General features: G+C 46.0%; 1 protein-coding gene across 1 annotated transcript in view; it reads left to right on the top strand.

The window, feature by feature from the left end:
• dnajc6 (DnaJ (Hsp40) homolog, subfamily C, member 6) overlaps positions 1 to 17,766 on the top strand; it is a gene marked incomplete at its 5' end in the record, with an annotated part of 50,311 nt that extends 32,545 nt beyond the window's left edge. Inside the window, 14 exons of the mRNA XM_083648099.1 lie at positions 2,587 to 2,720; positions 5,490 to 5,684; positions 6,311 to 6,428; positions 7,047 to 7,126; positions 7,343 to 7,536; positions 7,709 to 7,735; positions 9,951 to 10,352; positions 10,780 to 10,926; positions 13,623 to 13,724; positions 14,004 to 14,141; positions 14,652 to 14,999; positions 15,757 to 15,905; positions 16,472 to 16,648; positions 17,659 to 17,766. Coding sequence (XP_083504225.1) covers positions 2,587 to 2,720; positions 5,490 to 5,684; positions 6,311 to 6,428; positions 7,047 to 7,126; positions 7,343 to 7,536; positions 7,709 to 7,735; positions 9,951 to 10,352; positions 10,780 to 10,926; positions 13,623 to 13,724; positions 14,004 to 14,141; positions 14,652 to 14,999; positions 15,757 to 15,905; positions 16,472 to 16,648; positions 17,659 to 17,760 — 2,313 coding nt within the window. The 3' untranslated portion in view covers positions 17,761 to 17,766. The remainder of the gene's footprint in view (positions 1 to 2,586; positions 2,721 to 5,489; positions 5,685 to 6,310; positions 6,429 to 7,046; positions 7,127 to 7,342; positions 7,537 to 7,708; positions 7,736 to 9,950; positions 10,353 to 10,779; positions 10,927 to 13,622; positions 13,725 to 14,003; positions 14,142 to 14,651; positions 15,000 to 15,756; positions 15,906 to 16,471; positions 16,649 to 17,658) is intronic.
• Positions 17,767 to 18,181: the final 415 nt, after the last annotated feature.

The raw sequence follows: 18,181 nt of genomic DNA, 5'->3' as shown, positions 1-18,181 counted from the left end.
TGTGAAGGACAGAAATAGCATCAATAACATTGTCAAAGTCTGCTCCAAAATCATGGGAGTCCAGCAGAGTGACTGAAATGCTCTCTGGGAGAAACGTGTGGTCCGGAAGGCAAAGGGTCTCATTGACCAACCTGACCATGTCCTGTCCTCCAAGTCTGCTTTGCTGCTGTCGGGACGGCGCTATCGAGCGCTTCCCAGGAAGACAAACCGTTACTCCAAGTCTTTCATTCCCTCTGAATGCAGAGTAGCCATTTAAATGACAGGTTCTACTCTTATTTTTCATTTTAATTTTTGCATTTTGCACTTTTTTATGTACTTCTTATAAGCTAGATCTGAACGACTTGAATCCCTGCTCTATAGACAGCCAAAATGAAACGTCACTTCCTGCTTTCTCCCTGTACCAGCGCTGCGAAAAATATGAATGGCGGTGAACGGAGAATAACCTTACTTTTTTGATCCCGTTTGAATTGTGCCACGGGGTGCCAACGCTAATTTTGTCAATTTAAAACATAACTTTGCATGTCAAGAAAGTCGCAGTTTGTCACAAAACTGTTGCACTAGAAGTTATAAATCAGAAAGACTACATACACTGTCGCCTAAGTGACGTCACTTTCTCTACCGGCAAAGCTGAAGACCGGCGACATGCCACGAGCTTCCACGAGCTATGTAGTTTTTATGCGAAACTAACCCCTACGTTTCAGTTTGACGACAAACTGTGACTTTCTTGACAACGTGCAAAGTTACGTTTTAAATTGACAAAATTAGTGTTGGCACTCCGTGGCACAATTCAAACACGATCAATGTATCTGACTTATGTTGTCGCACAGTAGAATACTGCAAGAATGACGTATTTTTGTAGGCTTACCCAGAAGTCCCTGCACTTCCTGGTTCCTACGCGTAAAAGTCAATGGGATTTTTGTATGGGGATTTTGGTGAAATGTATGAAATAAGTGGTTAAAAAAAGTTTATGAAACAGCAAACTTTGTGTTCAGCAAGGTCGTCTTCACAATGAGGACCACTTTTATGACTTTTGAAGCGTTTTCTGAAAATTGCAATATAAAAAACACATTTACGCTTAAACACAAAGTTCACTGTACCATAAACTTTTGTTTAAACCACAGACTTTATTTCAAGCATTTAACCAAAATCCCCATACACAAATCCCATTGACTTTTACGCGTAGGAACCAGGAAGTTCAGGGACTTCGGGGTAAGCCTACAAAAATGACTTTTAGGGTGTGGAAGTGCTACCATCCAGGTCTTCCGGACTCATCCCAGTACTCTATGCTCATAGAATGAGAGTGGAAAGAGGAGACACTTCCTGGTATTCCTGATTCTCTTGAGTGTCTGTGATCATCAAAACACACCGCCATAAACTTTGATCATCTCATGGGCAGGAGCATTTCTTCATGCAGAATGTTGAAAAGCTTTGAACAGTAACCAGTGTCGCTGAAGTGTTCGGTGGAGTTGTCCATTCTGTCTCCTCTAACTCTCTGACAGCAGTACTGTACTCTGGCATGTGCTGAATGTTATTGCCAAGTCACTGTGGTTTGGTTGTAGCAATTGGCAAAGCTCTCCACCTCGCATCATCTCCGCCAAACGGTGCTTTTCTTCCAACCGGATTGTTGCTGCTGCCTTTCCCAGAACTCATTTGAGACGCTTTTCTTCTCCCGGTATCCTCACATGAACTTCTATTGAGGGTATTTAGAACAGCGCACACGTTAACCAAACAAAAAGCTCTGCACTTAAGAGCCTGTGTTATGTTTGTGCACATTGTGCATGACAGCAGATATTTCTTTACCCTTCAGTTGACTAGGAACACTACATTCTTTAAACTGTGAGTAGATGGACACAGAGAGTAGTCACTGTACTGTATGTTATTAGTTACACGGTGTCTGTATGGCAGCAAGCAAAAAACTGGGACTTATACTTTATGCAGTGGATGTACATGATCTGTTTACTCCTATGGGGTTGACCAGCACTTCAGAATCAGAATCAGAATCAGAATCAGCTTTATTGCCCAAGTACGTGCACATACAAGGAAATTGGCTCCGGTTCGCATTAGTTCTCAATGTACTTCCACACAAAGGAACAGTGAATGGTCAGTCTGAGACAGGCAAGAGTAACAAGCAAAGGATAGTGAAACATTTACATTAACTGCTATATACAGTTCAATCATAATAATAATAATATTAATAATAATAATAATAATAATAGGTGTATGAACAAAAGCATCTATTTTTGAATACGCGTATGGAAGGACAGTATGTACAGTATATATGAATGTATATATGCATAAATAAACTAGCTACTTATAAATAAGCTGGATACATATGTAAACAATCAGCTCTCAGGTATTGCACAGTATTTACCAGTTATTTACCGTTCATTGTGAACGAGGCAGATATTGCACAGACTTCCCCAGAACACCAGTGGAATTGGAGCAGGGGTCATGTCCGTGGTATGGTTATTGGGGTTTTGAAATATCATCTCTCAGCATGTGAAAAAGAGGAAGTGACTCCATGTCTGTCTTCTTGTGTGTTGTCAGGACGGCCGTGCTCATGTCTGTCTTCTTGTGTGTTGTCAGGACGGCCGTGCTCCCTCGGGCGTTTTGGTCTGTGCCATGTTCTGCTTCTGCCACCTCTTCAACAACCCAGTTCCCGCCATGCAGCTGCTCAGCGCCAAGAGACCTGGCTCTGGCCTCTGGCCCTCACACCGCAGGTTCGAACCTGTGTGTGTGTGTGTGTGTGTGCGTGCGTGCGTGCGTGCGTGTGTGTGTGTGTGCGCGCGCGCGCGCGCGCGTGTGTGTGTGTGTGACACAGAATGAGAAGGAGAAAGAGGAAGTGAGAGAGAGAAAGAGCGGAGTGGAGGCTGACATCCTGGTTGCATAGCCCACATTGAGGCTTGAGACCTCTTTTGTAGCTCCTCCTCCCACACATCTTCCTTTTTTCTGTGTTTCCCCTGCAGTTATTGGCCATGTTATAATATCTACGGTAGCAAAGCAGAAATTATGTTATAATATCTACGGTAGTAAAGCAGAAATCATGTTATAATATCTACGGTAGCAAAGCAGAAATCATGTTATAATATCTACGGTAGTAAAGCAGAAATCATGTTATAATATCTACGGTAGTAAAGCAGAAATTATGTTATAATATCTACGGTAGTAAAGCAGAAATTATGTTCTAATATCTACGGTAGTAAAGCAGAAATTATGTTATATCTACGGTAGTAAAGCAGAAATTATGTTATAATATCTACGGTAGTAAAGCAGAAATTATGTTATATCTACGGTAGTAAAGCAGAAATTATGTTATAATATATACGGTAGTAAAGCAGAAATTATGTTATAATATCTACGGTAGTAAAGCAGAAATTATGTTATAATATCTACGGTAGTAAAGCAGAAATTATGTTATATCTACGGTAGTAAAGCAGAAATTATGTTATAATATCTACGGTAGTAAAGCAGAAATTATGTTATAATATCTACGGTAGTAAAGCAGAAATTGTGTTATAATATCTACGGTAGTAAAGCATAAATTGTGTTATAATATCTACGGTAGTAAAGCAGAAATTATGTTATAATATCTACTGTAGTAAAGCAGAAATTATGTTATAATATCTACTGTAGTAAAGCAGAAATTATGTTATAATATCTACGGTAGTAAAGCAGAAATTATGTTATAATATCTACGGTAGTAAAGCAGGACTTGACTTCATGCCTGGCAGCTTCACGCTTCAGACGTCACGCTTGGAAAATAGGACTGAATCCTGAACCATCGCTTGAGCAAGGTGTGAGCGTGCCTTAAGCATGCCTTGAGCGTGACACACGGCCTCGCCTGTTAACAAGGACGCCTAAATGAAACTTGTGGGTTCAGCGTAGGTTGAGCTTAGGTTGAGCGTTGCTTCGGCGTATAGTGTGAACGGCCACTTAGTGTTTTCGTGTGTGTGTGTGTGTGCGCGCGCACGTGTGCGTGTGTGTCCGTGTGTGTGCATGTGTGTGTCTCTGTGTGTGTGTGCGCGCGTGCGTGTGTGTGCATAGAATGGGTTGGTTGCCGTGACGACAGGAGTTTCAGCAATACTTGTCCTATGCAGATTTGACCTTTCCCCAACTGCCGAGAAAGGTTTCTGGGGGGAAACACTGATTCGATGAGACAACACATTGAGATGATGACGAGGCTAGCAACACGTTCAGATGATGAATGACTTTCAACCCTAGCCGTGTTTCAATATCATCCTCTTGCCCTCCCTCTTGTATCCTCCGTCAGCTAACTTCTCCTGCACACGGCACGTAGATTTATTGCACGTGTCATAAGTTCAGCCCGTCTGCCATTAGCGGTGATACTGACGAGGAGTCGGAAACACCTAGCAGCCACTCAGTCAGCATGGCCAGCAGCACCTCAGCTCCCTCAGCCTCAGCAACACTCTCATGTAGAGCTGGCCTCCGTCCAAAGCGTGGACTTTCTATTCCCATGCCAGCCTGGAGCTGGAGAGTATTTTTCACTCAATGCTCGTACATAATTACCCTCATGAGCCACAATTTGAGCTCGGGTTAATTGAGAAATTATGGAAACGCATTGAAAAACCTGGCATTTGGAACCCCCCGGGGCAGTGCTCAAAGTTACATTTCCACTCGTTTTCATCACAACAATTATGACATCAGCAGGAAACTGTGTGATGTGTCACTCTAACCCAGGCGTGTCCAAACTTTTTTTTGAATGGGGGCCAGATTAGATCATGTGAAAATACCGGGGGGCCAGCTGCTTCTCGCTTCGGGTTATAAAAAAAATATATTTACAAATCACATTCAATACAATTGTACTCTAAGGATTTTGTTTACTGTCTGAAAACATTAGTTCCACTTGGTGCTTGTCTACAAACTGTACGATAGTGCTGTCGTCGTCGTCGTGCTTGATTAACCAATACTGTGTGGAGGGCCACATAATAGTACATTTTGAGAGACAAGACGAGGGCCACTTAAAATCATTCCGCGGGCCGCAAGTGGCCCCCCGGGCCGGACTTTGGACATGCCTGCTCTAACCTTATGAAGTGCACTTGGTGTTTTATTCTCACTGTTGATGTTGGCTTTGTATAGACGGTTTTCACCAGAGCGCAACCCCACAGCACTTCCTTTTTCTCAGCATTCGGCAAACTGCGGAAATATTCACTCGACATCGTTACTTTTGTTTTCGCCGCTCAGCTGTATAGACGGTTTTTACGGAATGGTCAGTCCTGCACTTGAATGTTTTTTTTTCTTTTATGTCCATAGCAAACACTGCAACAGGAAGTGAGCGGGGGTTCAATTTAGAATGTTTTTGTTGTCAAGTTAAAACCGTCTATAGCCACCGGTGCTGGTGCTTAACGACATGAAATAAACACAGACGGCTTTGATGATGTGGAGCACAATGCATTGTGAGAGATAGACAGGACTTTGAAGGCACTAGTATGATGATGTCTGATCTCCTTCCCTTGTTGCTCCCCCTGCAGGTACATCGGCTATGTGTGTAGCATGGTGTCAGATAAGCCCAGTGTCCCGCACTCCAAGCCCCTGGTGATCAAGGCCCTCACCGTAAGCCCCGTGCCCTGCTTCAACAAGCAGCGCAGCGGCTGCCGGCCCTTCTGCGACGTCCTCATCGGAGAAACCAAGATCTTCTCCACGGCACAGGACTACGAGAGGATGAGGTAGGGAGGGGCCCGATTAGCCTGTGGACGCACACGCTCTTATAGAGAGGCAAAGTGACCGCCGACTTCCTGCTTCAGCACTGTACCAGAGATTTTCATCCGCCATTTATTTTCCCATAGACATTTCGTAAAATGCTTATAAAAATAGTTTTACTTCGTCAAACCAAACGGTTCAGCTATATTGAGAATCGGGAGAGACTATAGAACATTTCACTCCGACCAAAACTTTAAAAAACAGAAAGATATATTTTCTTTAAATCCGCGATTTTCCTACGTTTTGGTCCGAGTGAAATGTTATGTGGTCTCTCCTGTTTCTAAATATATCTGAACCGTTTGGTTTGACAAAGTAAAACTATTTTTATAAGCATTTTATGAAATGTCTATGGGAAAATAAATGGCGGATGAAAATCTCTGGTACAGTGCTGAAGCAGGAAGTGACGTTCCACTTTGGCTCTCTATTGAGATGACACTGATCAAGCACGGTTATTAACATACATTTTCATCCTAACTCTGATTCGCTAATGAATGAAGCAATTTTTTTTTTTACAAAAACGTCATCCTCAATAACTCTCTTTCCCAATGGTCCCCTCTACCCCCCCCCCCCCCCCCCCGCTATCTCCTCCCAGGGAGCACAGGATCCAGGAGGGCAAGGTGGTGTTCCCTCTGGGTGTGAGTGTGCACGGGGATGTGGTGCTTTCTGTCTATCACATGAGGTCCACTATCGGAGGACGCCTGCAGGCCAAGGTACGCGAGGCGGAGGCTCCTCCCATTATACATGCCCTACACTTTATCCATTTGTTTTCTCCAACAAATCGGGATTCAACCAAAACCAACTACCGTATTAGGGTTCCACTAGCAGCATAGCGTCGCGTTGCCATCAGCGCTGCACCAACATGACGTTCTCCCTGCTCCTCAGAGTGTGTTTACTTTTGAATGGATTCACCAGAAAAACAATCACTTCAACTTATTTCCATGAGGGAGAATGTGGGGGTCGGTCATTATAGTGTAGATGGTTATGAGTATGATTATGATTATTATTATTATCATGATTTTTCATCTAACAGTTGGCTGTATACATACACAGTTAACACTTAATGACGATGGATCTGATCAACACGCAATTTTCACTTCATTGGATCAACACCTAGTCTGCCAGAATGTGTGTGCTTACAGTTAAGATAATTAGCTAATGCAAAGGGATAGGCTGCTAGATTACAGGGAATGAGAGCTTAGATGACAGGGATAGGCTCTGGCTCTTTACACTATATTATAATACAACACAACACAGTGTAATACAATATGTGACACTGCAATGCAACATGACACAGTATGATCAAAACTTCTTTCTCTTTCTTTTGTCAGGTGTCCAACACCCAGATCTTCCAGATCCAGTTCCACACGGGCTTCATTGCTCCAGGATCCACCACGTTAAAGTTTAATAAGTACGCACCTTTCACCTAAGCACCTGTTGAGCAGTGGAGCAGAAAAACCAGACCTTTTTTTAATACTGCTAACAATTTAAATAGTGTGGAAGAAATGCAGCAACTCCTCTGGTATGAAGGTTGAATACGACTGAAAACATTTTGTTTTATAGTCTCTCTCTCTCTCTCTTTCCTCTTCACTGTCTCTCTCATGCACCTCTCTCACGCTCCACCCAGACCCGAGCTGGATGCGTGCGACTCTCCAGAGAAATACCCCCAGCTGTTCCATGTGATGCTGGAGATGGAGGTGGAAGGGGTGGACAAGCAGAAAGACCTGACGCCACCATGGGAGCAGTTCCCCTGTAAAGACCTCAACCCCAGTGTGCTCTTCTCCGGCCACCAGGAGCACCAGGATGCACTTGCCATCGCTGGTACTGAGGGGAGGGGGTGGAAAATTGCAAATTTCAATGCACAGATGTGTAAAATACTGATGCAATAGGTTTATCCAATAGAGCTGTCACACACACGCACGCATGCACACACACACGCACACACACTCAGACGCACACAAACTAATGTGACTTTCATTTTTGTCCCTACAAGATGAGATGGAAGGCTTGGATCTGGAGGGTAAGGCAGTAGAGGAGACCACAGAGCTGCTAGTGAAATGTATATTGATGTTAGTTAACCAGGGCTTGGGTTCAGTGCACTTTCAATTCAATCAAACCTTTCCTCAAAATTCCTATGAGCATGACAGCGTTGTATTGATGCGATTCAGAAATAACTTGAGCATGAGTCTTATGTGATGTCCATTTTACAATCTGAATTGATTGAATTGAAATTGAATTGAATCTCATCCTTGTTATGGAGTGATATTTAATTTTGGTAGACAATTTTCCACTTACCTCTTTCATCAGTAGCAGCCCCCCTGGGGACCTGGAATCAACACTATTACAGGGCGTTCACACCATGCGCCGAAGCAACACCCAACCTACGCTCAACCTACTGTACCCACAAGTTTCATTTCGGCGTCCTCGTTAACAGGCGAAGCCGTTCACACCAGCCGCGCGCCCACCTTGCTCAAGCCACGCTCAAGCTGCACTTAAGCGATCGTTCAGGATTCAGTTCTATTTTCCAAGCGTGAAGCGTGAAGCTGCCAGGCATGAAGTCAATGGAAGTTGTGGGCGTGGTCAATGCGCGCCGAGCGAGGCGCTGAGGAAAAGACAGTGCTTCTTGTGTGACGGGTTAAACGTGAGCTCAGCTTCAGCTTCAGTTCTGCTTATGTTAAGCACCTGGTGTGAACAAAGGCTTAGTAGCTACAACAGCAGACCCTTGTAATCATGTTTTATGTGTGTATCCAGAGTCATATCCAGATTAGTATGTGTGTATCCAGAGTCATATCCACATTAGTATCATGTTTTTCAAGAAAGATATATTTAGGAAAAGACCTTGTATCCTAGTGGTGACAGCTAATGGAAGCTAGGAAAACAAGGGCAAATTGGGCCCAGGACCACATGCGTACAGTATATAGCCTACAGAATACACCACAATGACAGATTAGCAAAGAAGAAGAAGACACATGATCAAACTGTCACAGTGATCAAGAGACGTGAAGCAAAGACAAATCTGACACTGTTTCAAGCCAGCTCAGCCTTCAAGGCTAACATTGCATGGGGAGCTCTGTACCCAGGCGTAACAAAGGCCCATTTAGAGCAACTGAGGAAGGCTACAATTTCTTACTCAATCAATTGATGACATCATCACTGATGACATCATCACTGATGACATCATCACTGCTAGCCATTATCCATTCCTGAATGAATGAATGCATGACTTACCCCAAAAAGTCTTCTCTTGACCACGTGCTTGCTGCACATGTGGTAAAAAGCCCCAATGGAGGTACATGTGGTATCTTAGTTAAAATGACCGGGCTGTGTCAGTCACAATTTGTGTCATCGAAGTGATGTAATCAGTGATGTCACTTGAGCGATTATCACATTTGCTCAAGTGACATCACTGATGTCATTTGAGCAATTGTGATGTCATAAATCCTTCTTGGCTGAGGCTATAAAAGTGGTGGGAGTGTAAGTAAGGAGAAGAGGACAAGGGTGAGTTAAGGGGGAAAAGTAGTTTCTCAAGCATGTGGGCTCTGTCTGTGGTGGTGTCAGTCACGATTTGTGACGGAAGTGATGTCATCCGTGATGTCACTCGAGCAATTGTGATGTCATCAGTGATGTAATAAATCCTTCTTGGCTGAGGCTATAAGTGGTGGGAGTATAGGAAAAGGTAGTTTCTCCAGAGTCTCCACCCTAGAAATTGAGTGTGAGTAGCTTGCGAGATTTCTACTAAATTAAAACTGTTCTACCAAAGTGAAATATTGCTTCAGGTGAAAACTCACCGACCTGCTTTATAGTGATATAGCATTCCTTTTTCTTCCCAGTCCTTACAATAACCCAACAGTGATGTTTTTTATCATTGCCTTAGACCTCATTTCTTCCCCTTAGCTGAGGATGCTGAGGCCCAAGCCAGATGTTCTGCACCTATAGTAGCTCTGGTAGATTCCAAAGTGTGGAACCTATAAGTGTTTGTAGGTAGAGATGACCTACCTGGTTCCTTATGGGCATATGTACAAAGAGTCCCTGTCTTCTTCTGGTCCTTCTTTCATTCTACCCTATCTTTCTGTCTGCTTTCTCCCCAATTCATTTCCTGCTTCTGCTTTGTTATCGCTGCCCCTCTCCATATGGTCACACACTCCATTATTTCCTCCCTTCTCACACCCTCCTTTCCATCTCTCTCTCTCTCTCTCTCTCTCTCTCTCTCTCTCTCTCTCTCCCCCCCCCCACAGAGCCAAGCCGGCCCCCTCCGGACGGTCGAGGCCACGGCGAGGAGAGCGAGCCCTCGGACGACGAGATGCTCTCTCTCTCCAGCCAGCAGAGCAACAACGCCAGCGGGCCGCCCCCGAGACCAGACCCCCCCACTTCGATGGCCGCCGCTGGCCCTCCGGCCGCTGAGGAAGTCGATCTTCTGGGCCTGGACGGGGAGGCGATCAGGCCCCCCTCCAGCGCCTCGTCTCAGCCCCCGCCTGCTGCAGCAGCAGCCGCCACCACCACCACCACCACCACAGACCTCCTAGGGGACCTGTTTGGGGGCCCGCCTCAGCGAAGCAGCGGCTCATCCTCTGCCCAGTCCACGCCGCAGAAGGTCGCCCCCAACACCTCTTCCCCCTGCCCCTCTCCTGCCACACCAGGTGAGATACAGTTTGAAGTTCACATGTGACATTCTATGCGTGAACCACCTCGTTGTCATCGTTATATAGCTACAAGTTTACACTGAAGTGTTTTCAGATTGCACAGCTATCACATGGGAATTATTTTTCGGGAAATAGATTTTCCTGTTAATTGAAAGATAACAAAATAGTAGCCCTAAGAGGAACAGTGTAAGATATCCTAATGTAGTATCGATTGTCTCACCAGGCAAGACACTGAGATAAATCACTGTCACAATATTTAATGGGAATACACGAAGCAAAAATACATAGGGGTTTTTCCTTGTTATCACCGTAGTATGAAAATGCCCATTTTATATTATACAAAGAAACTCAGTGACATTTCATATAATGCAAAAATATAATAATAATAATAATAATAATCTGATCGGAAAACACTTCCCCATAGCGTTCAATTCCTTCAGGGCGGGTCCTGTGCCTAAGCCTCAGGAGATGATGGGTTCATTCCTGGGACCAGGTAACGTGGCGCAGCCGTCAGACCCCTTCCTGCATGCCGCTCGCTCTCCATCACCTACCCTGCAGCCTAGAGGCATGGGTAAGACATGCTTCTGCATCACACGTTCTCACACCCTGCAGCCTAGAGGCATGGGTAAGGCATGCTTCTGCATCACTGCTGCACACGTTCTCACACCCTGCAGCCTAGAGGCATGGGTAAGGCATGCTTCTGCATCACTGCTGCACACGTTCTCACACCCTGCAGCCTAGAGGCATGGGTAAGACATGCTTCTGCATCACTGCTGCACACGTTCTCACACCCTGCAGCCTAGAGGCATGGGTAAGACATGCTTCTGCATCACACGTTCTCACACCCTGCAGCCTAGAGGCGTGGGTAAGACATGCTTCTGCATCACTGCTGCACACGTTCTCACACCCTGCAGCCTAGAGGCATGGGTAAGACATGCTTCTGCATCACACGTTCTCACACCCTGCAGCCTAGAGGCATGGGTAAGGCATGCTTCTGCATCACTGCTGCACACGTTCTCACACCCTGCAGCCTAGAGGCATGGGTAAGACATGCTTCTGCATCACTGCTGCACACGTTCTCACACCCTGCAGCCTAGAGGCATGGGTAAGACATGGTTCTGCATCACTGCTGCACACGTTCTCACACCCTGCAGCCTAGAGGCATGGGTAAGACATGGTTCTGCATCACTGCTGCACACGTTCTCACACCCTGCAGCCTAGAGGCGTGGGTAAGACATGCTTCTGCATCACTACTGCACACGTTCTCACACCCTGCAGCCTAGAGGCGTGGGTAAGACATGCTTCTGCATCACTACTGCACACGTTCTCACACCCTGCAGCCTAGAGGCGTGGGTAAGACATGCTTCTGCATCACTACTGCACACGTTCTCACACCCTGCAGCCTAGAGGCATGGGTAAGACATGCTTCTGCATCACTACTGCACACGTTCTCACACCCTGCAGCCTAGAGGCATGGGTAAGACATGCTTCTGCATCACACGTTCTCACACCCTGCAGCCTAGAGGCGTGGGTAAGACATGCTTCTGCATCACTGCTGCACACGTTCTCACACCCTGCAGCCTAGAGGCATGGGTAAGACATGCTTCTGCATCACACGTTCTCACACCCTGCAGCCTAGAGGCATGGGTAAGGCATGCTTCTGCATCACTGCTGCACACGTTCTCACACCCTGCAGCCTAGAGGCATGGGTAAGACATGCTTCTGCATCACTGCTGCACACGTTCTCACACCCTGCAGCCTAGAGGCATGGGTAAGACATGGTTCTGCATCACTGCTGCACACGTTCTCACACCCTGCAGCCTAGAGGCATGGGTAAGACATGGTTCTGCATCACTGCTGCACACGTTCTCACACCCTGCAGCCTAGAGGCGTGGGTAAGACATGCTTCTGCATCACTACTGCACACGTTCTCACACCCTGCAGCCTAGAGGCGTGGGTAAGACATGCTTCTGCATCACTACTGCACACGTTCTCACACCCTGCAGCCTAGAGGCGTGGGTAAGACATGCTTCTGCATCACTACTGCACACGTTCTCACACCCTGCAGCCTAGAGGCATGGGTAAGACATGCTTCTGCATCACTACTGCACACGTTCTCACACCCTGCAGCCTAGAGGCATGGGTAAGACATGCTACTGCTGCACACGTTCTCACACCCTGCAGCCTAGAGGCATGGGTAAGACATGCTTCTGCATCACACGTTCTCACACCCTGCAGCCTAGAGGCATGGGTAAGACATTCTTCTGCATCACTGCATCACACGTTCTCACACCCTGCAGCCTAGAGGCATGGGTAAGGCATGCTTCTGCATCACTGCATCACACGTTCTCACACCCTGCAGCCTAGAGGCATGGGTAAGGCATGCTTCTGCATCACTGCTACACACGTTCTCATACCCTGCAGCCTAGAGGCATGGGTAAGGCATGGTTCTGCATCACTGCTACACACGTTCTCACACCCTGCAGCCTAGAGGCATGGGTAAGACATTCTTCTGCATCACTGCATCACACGTTCTCACACCCTGCAGCCTAGAGGCATGGGTAAGGCATGCTTCTGCATCACTGCTGCACACGTTCTCACACTTTTGGATGCATTCAAAGCTATATTTTGCAACTATGACTCAAAGTCCAAGACCGCACCATATCCCGGGGTAAGGCAATGTAACGGCATCTTCTGCACAAGTCCATATACCCACACATATTAACACACTAACGCATGCGCGTGCATTTTGGCTGCCTCTGTGCATCAACGCTAGTTAAAACTGGGCGCAGACACGTCTTTATTTGTCCACAAGTCTGCCATGCTTTTTTTGTAGCTCACCATACTTGTATTCCATTGTTCTTCTCAAAGAAAAGATGATCATGAACCATATCATAATCAATATTAAATGGTAAATGGTAAATGGCCTGCATTTTTATAGCGCTTTTATCCAAAGCGCTTTACAGTCAGTAGGTACATTCACCCATTCACACACCGATGGCGGCAGGTTACCACGCAGGGTGCTGGCACACCAACGGGAGCAATTTGGAGTTCAGTGTCTTGCCCAAGGACACTTCGACATGCAGACTGGAGGAGCCGGGAATCGAACCACCGACCTCTTTCATCCAAAGCGATTAGTGGACGACCCGCTCTACCTCCTGAGCTACAGCTGCCTAAATGATACAGGGTCCTTTGCTGCCTGACTTCACATCGCTCCCTTCCCTCTTGCTGTGTGGTCTGTCCATCTATCCTTCTGTGCTCTTATAGGTCGGAGTTCCCCGGTCCCGCCCGCCACCCCAACAGTCACCATTCAGCAGCAGAACGCCATGGGAGGATGGGACTGGAACAAACCTGCTGCCACAAGCGCAGGTACGCACCCACGCACGCACGCACGCACACACACACACACACACACACACACACACACACACACACACACACACACACACACACATACACACACACACACACACACACACACACACACACACACAGCACTGCCCTCTGCTGGTCATCATGCACACTAATCTCTTGAATTGAGGGATCAATCTATTATTGGCTGTGTATCTACTGTATAGACTAAAGAAACAACTTTTCAAGGGAAACGTTTCAAAAAATGGTGGATCATCGTCTTATTGCCTTATTCAGGAGGAGCCTTTGGTATGGGCAGTCGGTCAGCCACCACCAGTCCCACCAGCTCCGTCAACAGCACTCCCACCCACCAAACCAAGCCAAACACCCTGGACCCGTTTGCTGACCTAGGCAACCTGGGAGGCAGCCTTGGAGGTCAGTTACCAGCCAAAATTGAAAGTCACGATGAAATAAAACATAACTTTTAAACTTTTTCATAAAATGATGTAACAAAAATGACAAAAAACGGTATATTCTTGTTTTTTATATTGATCAAAATCCCATTACTTTTACTTCCTGGAAAATGGCATGGCATGGCATGGCATGGTTACTTGATGTACCAGTAGGCAGACATAAAAAAAACAAAAAGCAAACAAACATCATAGTTGTTTTTGGGACAACCCCCGCTCTGCCCCCCAACATATACAACTTCACAAAGTGACAGGAGTCACACCATGTTATAGTGACAGGAGTCACTCCATGTTATATAGTGGTACATTTGTGAGTCTTTCCTTTTCTTAATGTGCCATGGTTGTGTCCCAGTCACTGGAATTTATTCATTTTGAAGAATCCAGAATTTGTAGATCTTTGATAGCCCCAAGATCCATAACGTAACATAAGTGTAACACTTTTGAACAGTCACACTGCATTCTGTTCCACCCCCAGCAGGGGGAGGTTCCGGCTTCTCCAGCAAACCCACCACGCCTACTGGAACGACCCCTTCCTTTCCTCCCATGGGCTCGCCATCGCGGCCCCCTCCCTCACCCCAGCATGCAGGCGGGTGGCACCCCCCCGCAGGAGCCGGCTTCCCCTCTTGGCAGCCGGGCGGTGGTGGTGGCGGGACCGGATGGCAGCCCCAGGGACAGGGCCCCGGCCCCCAGCCCAAGCCCAGCCCCAGCCACTCCGCCATGCCCCACACGTCGCCCCAGAACCGGCCCAACTACAACATCAGCTTCTCCGGAGTGGGAGGGGGCTCCCCGGCTGCAGGGCCCAAAGCACCGCCTGCTGGCATGGGTGAGCAGGGGATGAGGGAGGGAGGTCGATGCTTTCTGTTATTGCTGAGGATGTTGTGCTGAGGCTGTGCAATAAAATCGATATGGCAACATATCGCGATACTTTTTTCTGCGATACTGTATCGATACTTCCCATATCAATTTATTTGCACAGCCATGTGGTCAGTGACACAATAAGAATACTTTTTATTTCAGTGCGTTCAGTAACACACTCAACACTCAGTAGTTTTGACTAAATTTGTCCACTAAGTTATCAATATAAAGTGATGTACATATTATTAGGGTGGTAGACAGTGTGTTGTATTTTTAGCTCTATTTTTTAATTTTGAGTAAATTGTGTATAGAGTATTGCAATAAATCGCAATATGTATTGTATCGCAATGTATCGTGATACAATCGTATCGTGACCCATGTATCGTGATACGTATCGTATCGCGAGGTCCTTGCCAATACCCAGCCCTACTGTGAGGTGGGGGTTATATATGGGACGCTACCTTGAAAATCACAGCTAGATGTTTTTATAGATTTCATTCATAGAGGAAGCAATATTTGGATGATTCTACTTTTAGTGTATTAGCTGCTGTAGGATCATTCATTCTGCAGTGGGAATCGTCAGTCAGTCAGTCAAAGTATATTGACAATATACGATAAGTTATGCAAAGTTTCTGAAAATACCATGTTTCCTCTCTCTCTCTCTCTCTCTCTCTCTCTCTGTCCCTCCCTCTCTATCCATCCCTCTCTCTCCCCCTCTCTGCCAGCTCCCAAGCCCAGGGCATCGGATGTCAACTTTGATGACCTGCTGTCCGCTCAGGGCTTCGCTGGATCCAAAGAGAAGAAAGGGCCCAGGACTATAGCAGAGATGAGGAAGGAGGAGATGGCCAAAGAGATGGACCCCGAGAAACTCAAGGCATGTGGCTGTTTTTAACTGTACTATTGAAAAGATGAATGAAAACATTCAGTCGATTATAAGTAATGTCTCCTAATATGTAGGTCAGGGCCTGCAGTGTTTCTGTAGCAAAGAGGGTCATTTAATGACATGAGAGTTTTTGTGTTTCCAATGCTTATGTTTATGCAACAAACAACAAGTCTCATAATGTTTGCATCACCAAATCTGGGTAGAATTACTATTTGGTTTTGTGAGTTTGATTCCTCCCGTCTAGTACGATAGAAGCAATGTAATAGTCCCATATAGTCCCTTTTTTCTTCAGATAGAAGTCTTGTACAAAAATATGATAGTCTACAAAAAAGTTGTTGGCCTTTTAAGTCTTTCCAGTTACTGTATTCCAAAATAATTAAGCGCCCTATTTTGATCTCCCCATTATCAAACTTTGCATCCCTAATTAGTCCTTTGAAAAACGTTTGACAGAAGCCAAAATAGCTGAAAGGATTTCAGTTAATAATTGTTCCAAATCTGGCCATCGCTGGCTAACATTCCCCCACTCCTCCCCTCCCTCGCCTGTTTCCCTGTCCCAGATTCTGGACTGGATCGAGGGGAAGGAGCGCAACATCCGCGCCCTGCTGTCTACCATGCACACGGTGCTGTGGGAGGGAGAGACGCGCTGGAAGCCGGTGGGCATGGCTGACCTGGTCACTCCAGAACAGGTCAAGAAGGTCTACCGCAAAGCTGTTCTGGTGGTCCACCCGGACAAGGTGAGACACACATGCACACACACACACACACACACACACACACACACACACCCGCGCACACAGTACACACACACACACACACACACACACACATACACACACACACACACACACACACACACACACACACACACACACAGTGTTTGTCTGTTTGTTGGAGAATGTTTGATTGGCGGGCCATAGGCTCTTAACTGATTTGTACTGCAGGCTGAGGTTTTCTTGGAACACACTGTTATGGGCGTCCGGGTAGTGCAGCAGAACATTCCCTGCCTACCAACTCCAGGGTTGCAGGTTCAAGCCCCTGTGTTACCTCCGGCTTAGTCTCACAGTAGCTAGCCGTAGATAAATATCAACATTTGGGGCACAACTCTTCAAAAGTGTTTAAAGTCATAATACGGAATTTTTTCATTTAAATAAATGTCTGTTAAGTTACTATCTATCTGATAGTGAGTTAACACAATGGTGATTGAGCCTATGGCCCATTGATGGAAGAAGCCTTTGCATTTTCAGTATTGCAGCATTTATGAACTTGGTGTCTGTGGTGACACAGGGTGGGCGGAGCTAACACAACAGACTCACTCTGTAGGTTACTGTAGGTTCACAGTGTGGGTGGAGCTAACACAATAGACTCACTCTGTAGGTTACTGTAGGTTCCTGACAACTCTCGTGTGAAGTAGGATAACAAGCTACTTTTTCCCGGTCTCTGCTAGCATTACGGGTGGTTACTATGGCCGAACAAACTGACTAATGTCACATAATAACACTGTTTGGATCTCACCTGAAATTACCGCTTATCGCCAATAGGTGTCACCCAAGAGAACAAAACTGAAATCTTCCATATTATCACTTTAAGGAACATGATCTTCATTATCAGATAAATTGTGGACATGTTTTGAGTTAAACTTGCATTTCATTTCATTTTTAAAAGCACCATTCCTCAGTTGTTTGGTAAAGGTAATAATTATGGTTGACCGAAGAATTTCTGTTTGTTTTCCTCTCTTCCCTCTCAGGCGACGGGACAGCCCTATGAACAATATGCCAAGATGATTTTCATGGAACTGAACGATGCCTGGTCAGAATTTGACAGCCAAGGACAAAAACCCCTCTACTGAGCAGAGATAGAGAGAAGAGCGAGCGAGGAGCGAACGTTCCTGCTGATCCTGTCATCTAACCCTAAACATTTTCCACTACCTCTGTCAAACCACTACAGCCCCGCCCCACATCTGCCTTTATACAGTACCTGTACTCTGAGTCCATGCTTCTCGTCTCTCCACACACATGACACAGAGCCTCCAGTGGATCTGCAAAGACTGCAAAACACTAGAGAACTACAGTACAGTACCTGGACTAACAGTGTCATCATGAGAACTACATTTGACTTTGTGTAGCTCTACTGTACCTGTAGGCTATGTATCTGGTGCGACATTGTCCTTCCCATTGACTGTATAATATAAAGTATGGACAACTCGTCTCCACTTCCTACTTCTACGCTAAAATGAAGCCAAAATATTTCGTTTCAGCGAGCTGCCATCT

The sequence above is a fragment of the Poromitra crassiceps genome (genome assembly GCF_964638095.1).
Source record: "Poromitra crassiceps genome assembly, chromosome: 12".
Taxonomy (NCBI): Eukaryota; Metazoa; Chordata; class Actinopteri; order Beryciformes; family Melamphaidae; genus Poromitra; species Poromitra crassiceps.
Note: the sequence above shows the minus strand (reverse complement) of the source record. Positions and strands in the feature narration are given on the sequence as shown.